General features: G+C 52.4%; 1 protein-coding gene across 1 annotated transcript in view; it reads right to left on the bottom strand.

The window, feature by feature from the left end:
* Positions 1-10,161, bottom strand: part of LOC144268586 (myomegalin-like) — a 36,655-nt gene extending 26,494 nt beyond the window's left edge. The window contains exons 1-2 of the mRNA XM_077823573.1: positions 10,123-10,161; positions 9,765-9,875 (exon numbers count right to left, since the gene is read on the bottom strand). Of these exons, the coding sequence (XP_077679699.1) occupies positions 9,765-9,875; positions 10,123-10,161 (150 nt within the window). The remainder of the gene's footprint in view (positions 1-9,764; positions 9,876-10,122) is intronic.
* Between the last annotated feature and the right edge of the window lie 2,958 nt (positions 10,162-13,119).

Here is a 13,119-nt window from a genome sequence, read left to right as displayed (position 1 = left end):
ATGAATCCATGTATCTGGGTAGATATTAAACCGTGCTCCTAACCTGTGCTGCAACGTTCAGCCCCACCTCTCCATGGGAGGTGGTCAGCCTGGTGGCGAGGGGCTGCATCCCCAAACAGATGAGACTAGCTCCTAGCACCAATGTCAAGGCTAAATCCCCACTCTGGCACATCAAGTGCAGAAGGTGGGAGCCCGCAAGAATTCTAAAAATGAATACTGGCCACTCCAGGCTTGTATTAAACTCCCAAGGTCACAGCTTTTCTCTGACCTTGGATGGGTAGATGCTGCCACCACGCAGTGCAAAACCCCTTTGAGAACCCAGGAAGGCGCACTTGGGATTCCTTCCTGTGAGGTACCCTCAAGCCCTTTCACCCACCCTCTGGGGAAGAGCTGAGAAAGAAAAAACAAAGGAAATCAGCTGTTGCCACCAGGTAATTAAACAACGTGCACAAACCTCTTAGGATACAAGAATCCAATCCTGTTCTTAAAAAAAGGTAAATTTTATTTAAAAAAAAGAGAGAGAGAAAGACAATACTTCTGGAAACTCAGGCTATTGCTAGATTTTTTTTTTTAAACGGGAAACTACAAGGATTAAACACCAAAAATAACTTTCTTGAGGTCCAGCTTGAAGGTTACAAGCAGAACAACAGCACCTGGGGTTAGCACAGAGGAGTCCACAAGCCATAAAGAACTAAAAAGAGATAAACCTAATCACGTCTTCCTAGACATTTCCTGATCTACTTACTTATGTGAGGTTTTAAATGAGTAGTTTCTAGGTATGATACCGATGATTTTTCATACCTGGCCCCAAGCTTCTTACAGCGTAGTTGCTGCCCTGTTCCCTCTCTCTGGGAGAACAACCTCAGACAGACAAAAGGGGAGTCTTGTTTCAATTTTAAAAAGTTCTAGCCTTCCCATTGGCTCTTCTGGCCAGGTGCCCACTCACTTCCCTTTACCTATGCATCGCAGTGAGACTTTTAACCCTTTACAGGTAAAGCAAATAGAGAACAGCTACTAAGAGGGATTTTATAGCTAACTGGCATGCTGAGAAGCTCAGCAAAGGTAACTTGTACGAGAAAAGAGAGTTTTATCTACTGTGAAAGGATAACACCTGAGGCTGCAGCTTTGGTTGTTTTCTGTGTAGCCTCTCTGTGTTCTTGTCCCCTATCTATTTCAGCTCTGAATCTGGGGCTGTTCTATTAAATAACCCTTGTGTTTATTTTTACCCAAGCAGGTCTCTGTTGTGCAAACTGTGTGGTGTGTGCCAAAGTGAGCTGATAACTAGGGGCCAGTTTCACTCCTGCCGGGGTGACGATCCAGAAGGGAAAAGGCCGTGTGTCTGCTAGTTAAGAACTCAGGGTGGATGGATTTGGAGGGACTGGGGACCAGAAGGGCTGTTGGAGGGAACTAGGCTGCTGGAAGATCAGGTGGTGAGACGCTCATGCCTGGCAGCCAGCTACTGGTATCAGGCTCTGAGCCAGAGCAGCACAGCATTAAGGCACCCAGGGTTACAGGGCAGGTGGACAGAGACCCCCTGACTGCTCAGAGTGATCCCCAAACTGTCCCAGCATGAATGGGACTCATGCCAGCATTGTCAAAGCTGGATGTCTAAATTTAGGCATCTAAGTGACTGACTTAACAGAGGAGCCCAGCCACCCCCACATTCAGTCAGGTCACTGATATGTGTCTAAATTTAGTCGCCGCTGTTCAGACCAATGACTTAAGGGCCTGATCTCGGCTGTGAGCCCCCGGCTGCGTCCCAAGACACCGAGACAGGCAACACAAAAGATCTCCAGGGGCAGTGGGAGGGAGACGCCAGGCTCTGTCCTCAATCTGCTTCCTGCCTGCTGCCCACCCAGTCCACCCCCCCGAAGAGCTCTCCAGGGGGGCTGGGAGGGGAAGGAAATGGGGTAACACCCCAACTCCACCTGGTCCAAGGGCAATCACACCCACAGCCCCCCTCTGGGTACAGCTCTCAGGAGCAAAATCTCAGCCACACTTGTGCATTTAACAGTTACAATGAAGAAGTGATTACACAGATTATAGATCACTGTCACAGATGCCTGGGACCACATGCGGGGTGATGGGGAAGGGGGTGTAAACTACACCCAGCAGGCCCCTGAGTCTAAATGGGTGTCACGTCTTCACCTGTCTCCCCCTCCCCCCCCCCGCACCAGTGTAAGGCCCCTAAACACTCACTTGGACTTAAACTCACAAACATCACAGGGTGTAACCTACACTCTGCCCCGACACATCACTGCTGGATTTAGCCCACTGGGTGTAAAGCAGCAGCCTGGAGCCTCCATTAGTGACTCACGTGCCAAGGCGCCAGCAGAGAAGAATGTAGCAAGAAAAGCAACTAACAGAAGGGGACAAGAATGTGTGAGCTCACCCAGCGCAGCCTCTCTGTACACTTCATCCTGGCTCCATGAAGGGCAAGTGACAGGCTCCCTTGAACATTCTCAGCACTACGGGCGGCATACGTAGGGCTAAGAGAGTTTGAGCTTGAGCATGTCCAACTCACTTCCCCACCTCTCTCAATGGGAGACCCTTTTAGAGAGTTCAGTGGTTAACTTGCCAACGGCATTACAATTTGGATTCCCTCCTGCCCTCTACTGCTCTGACTGAGCTACATTATGTTAAGAACATAAGAATGGCCCTACTGGGTCAGACCAAAGGTCCATCCAGCCCAGCATCCTGTCTTCCAACAATGGCCAGTCCCAGAAGGAATGAACAGAACAGGTAATCATAGAATATCAGGGCTGGAAGGGACCTCAAGAAGTCTTCTAGTCTAACACCCTGCTCAAAGCAGGACCAATCCCCAATTTTTCCCCAGATCCCTAAATGGCCCCCTCAAGGATTGAACTCACAACCCTGGGTTTAGTAGGCCAATGCTCAAACCACTGAGCCATCCCTCCCCCACAGGGGATGGATCATTAAGTGATCCATCTCCTGTCTCTCATTCCCAGCTTCTGGCAAATAGAGGCTAGGGACACCATTTCTGCCGATCCTGGCTAATAGCCATTGATGGACCTATACTCCATGAATTTATCTAGTTCTTTTTTGAACCCTGTTATGATCTTGGCCTTCACAACATCCTCTGGCAAGGAGTTCCACAGGTTGACTGTGCGTTCTGTAAAGAAATACTTCCTTTTATTTGTTTTAAACCTGCTGCCTATTAATTTCATTCGGTGACCCCTAGTTCTTGTGTTATGAGAAGTAGTAAACAACACTTTCTTATCTACTTTCTCTACACCAATCATGATTTTATAGACCTCAATCATGGCTCCCCTTAGCCTTCTCTTTTCCAAGCTGAAAAGTCCTAGCCTTATTAATCTCTCCTCATACGGAAGCCATTCCATACCCCTAATAAACTTTGTTGCCCTTTTCTGAACCTTTTCCAATTCCAATGTATCTTTTTTGAGATGGGGCAACCACATCTGTACACAGTATTCAAGATATGGGCGTACCATGAATTTATATAGAGGACACATATTTTCTGTCCTATTATCTATCCCTTTTTTAATTATTCCCAGCATTCTGTTAGCTGTTTCAACTGCCGCTGCACATTGAGTGGATGTTTTCAGAGAATTATCCACAGTGACTCCAAGATCTCTTTCCTGAGTGGTAACAGCTAAATTAGACCCCATCATTTTATATGTACAGTTGGGATTATGTTCACATCATAAACACACACAGAAGCTAGATAAAACCACCAAATACTCTTGCTGGAAAGCCATGATGCAACATGACCTTATTTCTTAGAATTCAGAACAAGAACACACAAGAACCCAAAAACAGAGAGCAACAAAGCAGGCTGCTCCCTACAGCAGAGAGGCACAACTCACCCCATCTTGCTCAAAGCTTACTTCTGGGGGAATTCTGCACCACTGTGCATGCACAGAATTCATGTACCCAGCAGATTTCTTTTCTTCCTGCAGAAAAATTACTTTTGACAGGGAAGAAAAGGGACGCTGCAAGAGTGGTCAAGCGCCCCTCCCCAGCAATACAGGTACATTGTTTCAGGTGCCCAGAGAAGCTGGCAGATAGGTAAATCACTGCGGGGGAGAAGGGGGGCTGGGGATGCCCCAGCCCTGTCTCCTATCCTGCATCAGGCTCAGCTGGTAGTCCCGGCTGGGCTGAGGAGGATGAGGAGAAGCAGCTGGGGCTGGGTCAGACCCACCCACAGAAACCTCCCTTGGGTGCAGGAAGTTCCGCAGTCCATTCCTGCCCCCCGCTGCTTCCTGCTCCTATCACTCCTCAGCTGTGGGGAGAGGGGTCACTGTATCGGGAGCTGCTTCCTGATCCGCCCAACCCCCATGCATCTGAACTCCCCCATATCCAGACTCCCTCCACCAAGCCTCTCCCCCACACACCCAGAACCCCCGTACAAGCCCCACACACCCGAACCCTCACCCCACTGAGCCTCAACCCCCACACCCAGACTCTCCTGCTGAGCCCCATCGCCCTCTGCATCTGGACTCCGATGAAGCCCCACCCCCCTCATCTGGACCGCCCACCCCTGCACACAGACCACCACCCCTCAGCCCCCCACTGAAAACCCCATCCCAATAAGCCCCCCCCCCCCCCCGCGCCTGGATCCCCACCTCACTAGGCCCCAAGCAGCTGCATCCGAATCCCCACCCCACCAACTTCCATCCCCCCAGCATCCAAATCCCCCCCACTGAGCGCTCCACACCCAGATGCCTGCTGCCAAGCCCCATCCCCCCAGACCTTCCCACTGAGCCCCTACTGCCTTCACCTAGACCCCCCTGTAGAGTCCTCCTGTCCCTGCACCTGGAACCCCCCAACAAGATCCTGTGCATCCAGATTCCCCACATACCAGGAACCCCCACTGAGCCGCCAGCACCCAGATTGCCCCACGCAGAACCCTCTCACTCCACACCTGTGTCCCCCCACACTAAGCCACTCCACACTTGGATCCTGCCCGGCTGAGCATGCCTGACCCACACCTGGTTTGGGGGCCAGGGCTGGACATGCATGCAAGACTCTGTCCTTCTCACTCACTATCTTGGTGCTCTTGGCACAGAAGGGCAGGGCCCAGGGGTGTATCTGTGGCAGGCCTGGCTTTTGCACTGTATCAGGGTTGGATGCAGGCTCACCACCAAGTCCATGTCCCGGGGGGTAGGGGCTTCAGGGTGATCTCCCACCTCTCTGTGCTCCCCACTACAATGCTAGAGCCTCCATATTTATTTAATGACAAATAAAATATGCAGAATTTTAAAATATTGCGGGCAGAATTTTTATTTTTTTGGTGCGTAATTCCCTCAGGAGTAGAAGCTGCAAACTAACTGCAGCTAGGCTCAGATCGCACGCTTCCCTGCAGAGCGTCCGAGCCTGCAAGCGTGACTGGAAACTTACCCAAACCCCAGCTTTGCAAACCCACACAAAGCGACAGCTTGATATTCCAGCACGGTCCCCAACACATCATAAGCCAGTCCTAAGTTGTGCAGACCCTGTGGTTACTACAAACCAACTCTCTAGGCACTGGGTCCCTGACGGTTGCTGTAGTAGGGACAGGAGCTGCCCAGAGCAGTGTGCTCTTCCCTGCCATAGCCACTGCTTAGTTCTCTACCTTAAATGTGAAGCCCAGGAGCGGCAGTTAGCATACCCTGAGCTGCCTGGCTGAACACCCCAGCAACACTTACTGCCTTGGGAACAGAATGTACAACTCCAGCTGCCTGCCCTCCAGAGCAGAGATCAGCTGTTCCCTGCACAAAGCCCAGTGTCTCCTATCCGCCTTGGCCTCCTCCTGGTTTTCGGCCACATAGGCCAATCTTCTACCTGCTGAGTGGGGTCTGTTGGGAGGGGGCCAAGGTGGGCTGACCAGAGCTGGGTGGGAAATGGCTTTCCTGTCTCACAACAGTTTGAGATTTCAAAAGAGTTCCTGTCCTGTAACAGGTCAAACCTGGGACCTTTTGAAGTTTTTTGATAATAAAAACAGAACAGTCCAGGGTCAAGTCCCTGTTCCAAATTAGGCAGAGCAGGGATTTGAACTTAGGTCTCCCATATTCATGCTTTAACCCCTGGGCTACTATCTATTCCAGGGTAGGTGACTATTCCCCTCCCCTCCAAAAAAACTCCCATCTCTCCTGGCCCTGGGAAACCTTTCCCCATGAACGTTTTCTCAAAACTGGTACATTCCAGTGGACAGTTTACGTTTTGACAAATTGCCATTTTCCAATGTGTCATTAATAAATTCCTGACCCACTCTAGCTGAGCTGGGCTAACGCCAAACGTACTTAGCACAGGTTTGGAGCGCTGCTGCTGAAGGTGTCCCATGCAGCGTTAAATGCCCCACCTTTGCTACATCGCATTAAAGGTCAGAAAATGTAATTGCGTGGGAGGCAACTCAAGGGACTTCCTGGCACGATCCCACCTGAACAAGGGCGCAGCCTGCTCCTGGAGAGTGCCTGGGTGGGCAATGGGGTTCTGCACACTCCAAACATCAGATGAGCTACTGTGCACTGTCGAACTTGGACCCATCTTCCTGCCCTCTGGGCAGAGCAATGCACTGACACTCAAAGCCCAGATCACACCGCGTTCTACCAGCTGCAGGCTGTGGGTAATGCTCCAGCCAGTTAGCTCCACACATCCTCCCAGTAACCAATCTATTTATAACTCCAGCTACCTGGGAACAGCAGGCGGCTCCCTCGCCATTGGCTGGCAGCGCCTGGCCCATTTTGCCTTCACTGGGCTTTTCACACACTGGGGGCAGAGGAGAGCTGTCAGCACTTTGCCTAGGTCTCCCACAGTGCAGTGCACATCCGCTCACATGCAGGGATGTATGTGCATGCACATGAAAATATGTGTGCAAGGGTGTGAGAATGATGGCACACACTGACACACCTCAGTGCAAGTATGCAAAGACTTAACGGCAGTGTTTGTGTGCACAGGGTGTGGCTGCATACCGACAGGCAGGAGTGTGTGGCTGCATGTGTGAAGGTAGCCCTGTGTGTGTCTAAAGGTACTTATGCATCTGCGCATACTCGAATGCACACGCACAACGGGTAAGCGTGTGAGCAAATGTATGTGTGTGAAATCAGAATAACTACAGCTGGCTGCAGTGCAGAATGCGCTTGCTAAGCATGAGCCTGTTTGCATTCTCACCCCCTTTTAGGGGGGAGGGATAGCTCAGTGGTTTGAGCATTGGCCTGCTAAACCCAGGGTTGTGAGTTCAATCCTTGAAGGGGCCATTTAGGGATCTGGGCCAAAAATTGGGGATTGGTCCTGCTTTGAGCAGGGGGTTGGACTAGATGACCTCCTGAGGTCCCTTCTAACCCTGATATTCGGTGATTCTATTCCAGCTTTCTCAGCCAAATTCCTTTGAGCTGAATTTTGCACACTTCCCCCTCCCCCATCTCAGACCCCCTGATCACTGTACCTGGCTTTGAGCTTGTGCATACAGCGCCCAATTGTGACTTTACCTGGGGCAAAGTGGGGGTTGTGGGAGCGACCAACACTGGCCTCCTGAAATGAAAGCATGTTCTAACCTTCACCATGGAGAAACTAGCATCCTTCCCTAATGCCAGGAAATACCAGATATAACAACATGGCCAAGTTCATGCTGCTGCAAAAACCTTCCTTTCCTACATGTCTTAGCTTCAAGGACCTTGATTTTTCAACCATAATGATTAAGTGAGAGTGGGACTTGCCGTACCAGGCACGCTTCGTTTTCTTCTTTCCTTCTGCTCTTGTCACTTAAATGTGATGTGGGGGGGTGGGGGGGAGAGTATGGATGGATTAGACTAAGTATGAAACAGTGGGCTGGCTTGGTAGGGCTGCACAAGGGTTAACAAGGTGAGGGATCACCCATACTGTAACACCCAGGTCTGGGTTATCTTCCCATCCAAGTCAAGGATTTGTCTCTGTCCTGCAAGGGGCCACCAGGGGTGGGGACGGGAGCCCAGAGTTGGGAAAGTCCCTGTGTCATACTGGGGGATCAGTGTGTACCTGCCTCACACACCCGTGTTGTCCCAGGACCTAGCCAACGCTGCAGTGAAGGAAGCTGAGGAATGTTTACCCCAGATAAAAGGAGGGGTCACTGCGGGGATGAGAGAAACCATCTGCTGTCTTTTACTGCGCTTCTCCCCATGGCATGGGAGTACCCGGAGGGAGTCTCTCGACTGGCGAGGACTCTAGCTCCGATCACCCAACCACTCTGATCCGTGGGGCCAGAGCAGAGTCAAAAGGCTTCTTTTCCGTGCACCAACAGCTCCTGTTACATTGACCCTCTCGCTGCCTAATTACACGAACAGCTGCTCCTTATTTTTCTTGTCAGCGAGAGCAGGGAGGGGACATCCTGGGCAAGGACATTATCAGCGACAATGGTAGGGCTGGCCAGCACAGGGGCCTGGGGCCCAGCACAGAGACACCAACTCTCGCCATACGTGGTGTTACTCTTAAAGCCCCAGCTCCTGGAGTCGTGTGAATAGGTGAGACGCTCAGCTTTTGCTCTTAGAAATAAGACTCTAGCCCTGGTGCTCCTGGAGAAACACAATCCCCAAAGAGTCGGCAAATTTTTAAAAATCCCAATTCCTAATTTTTAAAAAAATCAGGATTAAGCCACTGGTGGGGTTTTGGGGGGCCTGACTCATGACTTGAAAACCCTTGGGATGGGCAATACCGACAGCATGAACTGCATGGGGGGAGCAGTGAAGGATGGCTCAGGAGCCGGGGCAGCATGGACCAGTGATAGACGTGGAGCAGAGAATCAGTGGGGTGGAGGCTAAATGGGGACAGATCATGGTGAGAGGAACAAGGGGGCTCTGGATAGAGGTTGGGGGAGGGTGGGTCTGTGCCTGCTTTCCTCCCATCAGGCCCGCACCAGAGACAGCTGTGGATGGAGCTGTGGAGAGGGGCTGTTGGGGGGAGGGAGCTGGCCTTCGGGGGGTGGGGGGATCCTCCACTGGCTCACAGAAGCACCCAACTCCCTGAACCCTCAGCCGCATCCCCTGTATTTGGTGGCTCCCCCATCGCAAGTTTATGGTGATTTTTGCAGAAGGCCAGAAAGGGCTGATGGGTGTATCAATGCTGAGTCCCCGACGTCTCCGATTCCCACCCCAGTGCCCAGGCCAAGACACAGCCTGACACCACCCTCCTGCTCCCCCAGCACGCGCACACACCATACCCTGGCACTGATCTGAGGGACTGGCTGAATAAACCTCTCAACCAGCGCCACCCCCACCCCTCTGCTTAGCGCCAGAAGCCCCCCAGGATGCAGGTGCTGAATCCCCCTAAACTACACCCCCAGCCTCGGATCCCCTTAAAGACATGGTCCCTGCACCCCTACCCCTGTAAGTGACAAACTGCTCCACCTGGTGACTGAACTCCTCTGACTGATTCACCCGAGCCCAGCCCAAAGTCTGTTTACTGAAGAAGTCCTCTCTTCACCCCACTGGGTCCCAGTCCCTCGGAGACACCAATCCACCCGTTGGGCCTGGATCCCGTTAACCGAGAACCGTGTGATTCCTCCCCTCCCCACATAGCACACTGCTGACACACCCTCGCCCCAGCTCCTACGACGCCTCCCCTCCATTCTCACCCCAAATCCCTTCCAGTGAGACCCCATCCCACTAACAATGCTCTGGAGCTTCAGACCCTCCCTGGCAGTGCCGGCCAGGACCCAGACCCTGCTGACCACCCCCCACCAGGCCTACCCCAAGGCACCCAAGCCCCCGCAGTGCCCTGCGGGGCCCGAAGACACCGCGGCTGCACCATCCATCCCAGCCTGCTGTACTCACCCGCTTGTAGACGTCCTCCCGGCTGGCCTCATACTTCTGCTGCATGCGCTCCTCCAGGAAGTAGATGCGCAGCTTGAGGCTGAAGTTCTCCTTCTTCAGGTCATTGAGGTGCTGGGACAGAGTACGGTAGCCGTTAGACATGGTGGGTGACCCATGGAGGGGGGCATCTCCGCACCACCCCCCTCACTCAGGGGACATTGCCAAGGGAAGGGAATGAGCCAAGCCCCCGGGAAGCTGCCCCAGCCCACGGCGGCCTACGGAGACATGGTGGGGAGGCTGCAGCACTCCCGGTTGGAGCCTCCCCACAGCTCAGCAGCTCCCACTGGGTGCAGGAGTGCAGCTCGCTTTCCTTTTTTACCTCCAGGAGATATCTGTGGAATCCCTGGCAGGGGAACATCCTGCATGGACAGACACAAGTGGTGTAACCTGATCCGGACAGCGGCCCTAGCGACTCCACGTCCACCTCCCAGCCAACTGCAAGCCATTAATGGGAGCCTGGGGCCTGGCCAGCAGAGACCCGCACAGGAGGGGAGAGGGCAGCTAGGAAACATGATGAGGACGCAGCAGGGAAGGGAGAAGAGAGAATATTCCCCACCGATCCCTCAACACCCCAGTGTCCACCAGCTGAATCTCCCAAAGGTCTCCCCTCCCCCCTCCCAGAGCCTGGCCCCAGCCGATCCCATGGGAGACACAGGTAAAGGCCCAGGGCAGGTTCTAATCGGTGTCCTGCTGACCTCTCTTGTGCAAGGTGCATAATGCAAGGAAGGGACGGAAGAGAAAAGAGCCATTTACCCCAACTGCAGGACCCAGGCCAGTGAGAGAAAGGATGACAGCCACCCAGAGGGCACCACAACGTGTGACACGCGATAGGCCTGGCCAACAGAGAGCTCTCGGAGCTGCTGGATAGCAGTAAGGCTAATTCCCACTCGGTGAGAGCCCCTAGGGAACTGCCTTGCCCCGTGCCCTGTGTGTGCAGACTCAGATCTTCCAGCGCAGCACTGAAAGGGCACCAAGGTCTCCCACAGAGCTGCAGCCAGGCATGTCCCTAAACACCGAGCCTGTGTGTCTGTCTGCCATTTTCCAGGAAGGAAGGTATAAAGAAAAGGCTTTTCTCCAGTGTGGAAATACTGAAACACCCCCCATTCACCCACCCCGTGGCTGAAAGGCAGAAGATCAAGGCTCCTATTTTGAGCCTCCAGTGAGGAATGCAATCAGAGCCAGGTTTAGCCAAAACACAGGGCAGGAGTTTAAAGTTCAAAGCCTTGATATTACAGTCTGTAATTCTTAATTGGCCCCTAAACAATGATATGAAGTAACTACGCGTAGTCACACTGCAGCGAAAATCCCTGTGCAGGGCTGCAAAGAAGTGTAAGGGGGCACTGGGGCTCCGCACAGAAACAGGATATGCTCCCTGACAGGGCTGCGCTTTGCCCCTCCCTCTGCCGGAGACGTCACTGTGCACAGACAATGGTATTTCATTCAGAGAAGGGCGAAAGTCATCCCTCTGCAGGGGGCTGGCCCGAGCTTTCTGCAGAGGGCAGATGATTTGGGGGTCATTGCTTCAATGCAGGTGGCAAAGAGAGTGATTTGTTTTATTGCTGCCTTGGGGTCAAACTGGGCATTTCCCCTGAACACAACTGAAGTGTGATAGCACCCTAAGAAAGACACAGCTGATGCAATCCATCTCATGTGTTAATAACAGCCTTCCTTTGAAGGTTCTATGACTGTTTTCACAACACATGCAGTGTTGCCAACGATTGTTATTGTACCACGAGTCTCACAATATTTGGGGTTTCCCTTCAAGCCCCAGCCCCCAGAGCCCAAGTGACTTAGTGAGAAGCTCAGTTGTCTTTTTGTTTTTTTACATATAAGTTTCCAGTGCTCCTGGCTGCAGAGAAAAAGCGAGCCGAGTACTCCCCGAAGGCACAGAAGCCAGAAGGCAAATAAACAGAACTCCATTTTCTTTTTAATTTCATAAATTTTTTAAAACAGTCTCAGTCCAGGAGTGGGGACAGACTCCATTTTTCACCAGTTGGGGTTGGCACTAATATGACATGTACCAGCTCCACTATCTCCAAGTCACTCACGCACTGGAATCTCGCTTTTCTTTCACCAAGAAGTACTCTGTGCCCATGTTAGCTCTAATCTAACTCAGTTCCAGGAGGAAAGTGACCGGCTTCCTAAACCAGCTCCCTATCTCCAGGTCTGGAAAGCCTGTGGCTGGGGACTTTGCTTTGCCTTCTCTCACCGAATGCAAATAACATGCAAGGAGCCCAGTCATCCTGCTGCTGCACCACTCTGTGCCATAGCTAGAAACTAGTGCACGCAACGAGTTGTTGACTGGTCCGCCCCCCAATATAGTCCAGTATTGCACTGAATAAAAGTCTTCTTCTGGATTAGTTAACCCTATATTCCAGCAAATGGAACTAGAGGGTAACAGGGTTGGTGAAGCAGCTCTGCGTTAGATCTAACCTATTTTCATGTGCTCCCTCCGCCCTTGGAGCCTCAGCCCCTGCAGGGCCCGAGCGAGGGTACTGCTTCCTCCCCCAGCCCTCCCCAAAGAAAAAGAACAGAAATACTTATTGAACACTTCAGCCTTTTCTGCATTATTGATAATTCTACCATTTCCATCTAGTAATGGACCAATACCATTGTCAGGATTCTTTTTGTTCCTAATATGCTTGCAAAACTCCTTCTTATTGTCCTTTGCTGGCCATAAAGGTCTCCTTGTGTCCCCTTGTTTCCCTTATCAATTTTCTACTTGTGGTGGGGCGGTTGCCCCGCCCCCTGAGAAAAGGGCTGGAACAGGAATTTGAGGCTGCACAGACCAGCAGCCAATCAATAAAGGCCTGTGGAGGGCCAATCAGGGGAAGGAAGAGGCAGCCAATCAGGGCTGGGGGAGGCCTTATATAAAGACGGCCTAGCAGCAAAGAAGGCAGTCTTTCCCTGACTAGTGAGGGAGAAGGACAGGCTCCTGAAGCAAGGAGCCAGCACCTTGGACAGAGCAGTGCTGGGCAGGCTTGAGGGAGCAGGAGAGGGCTCCAGCCCCATTACCTGCCAGGCTGCAGACCCTGCTACGAAGGGCCTAGAAGGTGCACAGGGCCAAAGGGAAAGTGGCCCAGGGTAGAATAGGCGGACAAGAGGGGAACAAAGGAGGGTAGAAAGAGGCTGCCACTAGAGGGTTCCTGGGTTGGGACCCAGAGTAGTGGGTGGGTGGGCCTGGGTCCTCCCCTTACCCCCTTATACTGCACCTGGCCACAGAAGACAGTGGCCAAGACAGACTGCAACTTGCCCCTGAGCTAAGGGGCTAGACTTTGGGTTGTGGTTGGCCACTGAGGCAGGTGCAAGTCCCAAA

This window comes from Eretmochelys imbricata, chromosome 8, assembly GCF_965152235.1.
Source record: "Eretmochelys imbricata isolate rEreImb1 chromosome 8, rEreImb1.hap1, whole genome shotgun sequence".
Classification (NCBI taxonomy): Eukaryota; Metazoa; Chordata; order Testudines; family Cheloniidae; genus Eretmochelys; species Eretmochelys imbricata.
Note: the sequence above shows the minus strand (reverse complement) of the source record. Positions and strands in the feature narration are given on the sequence as shown.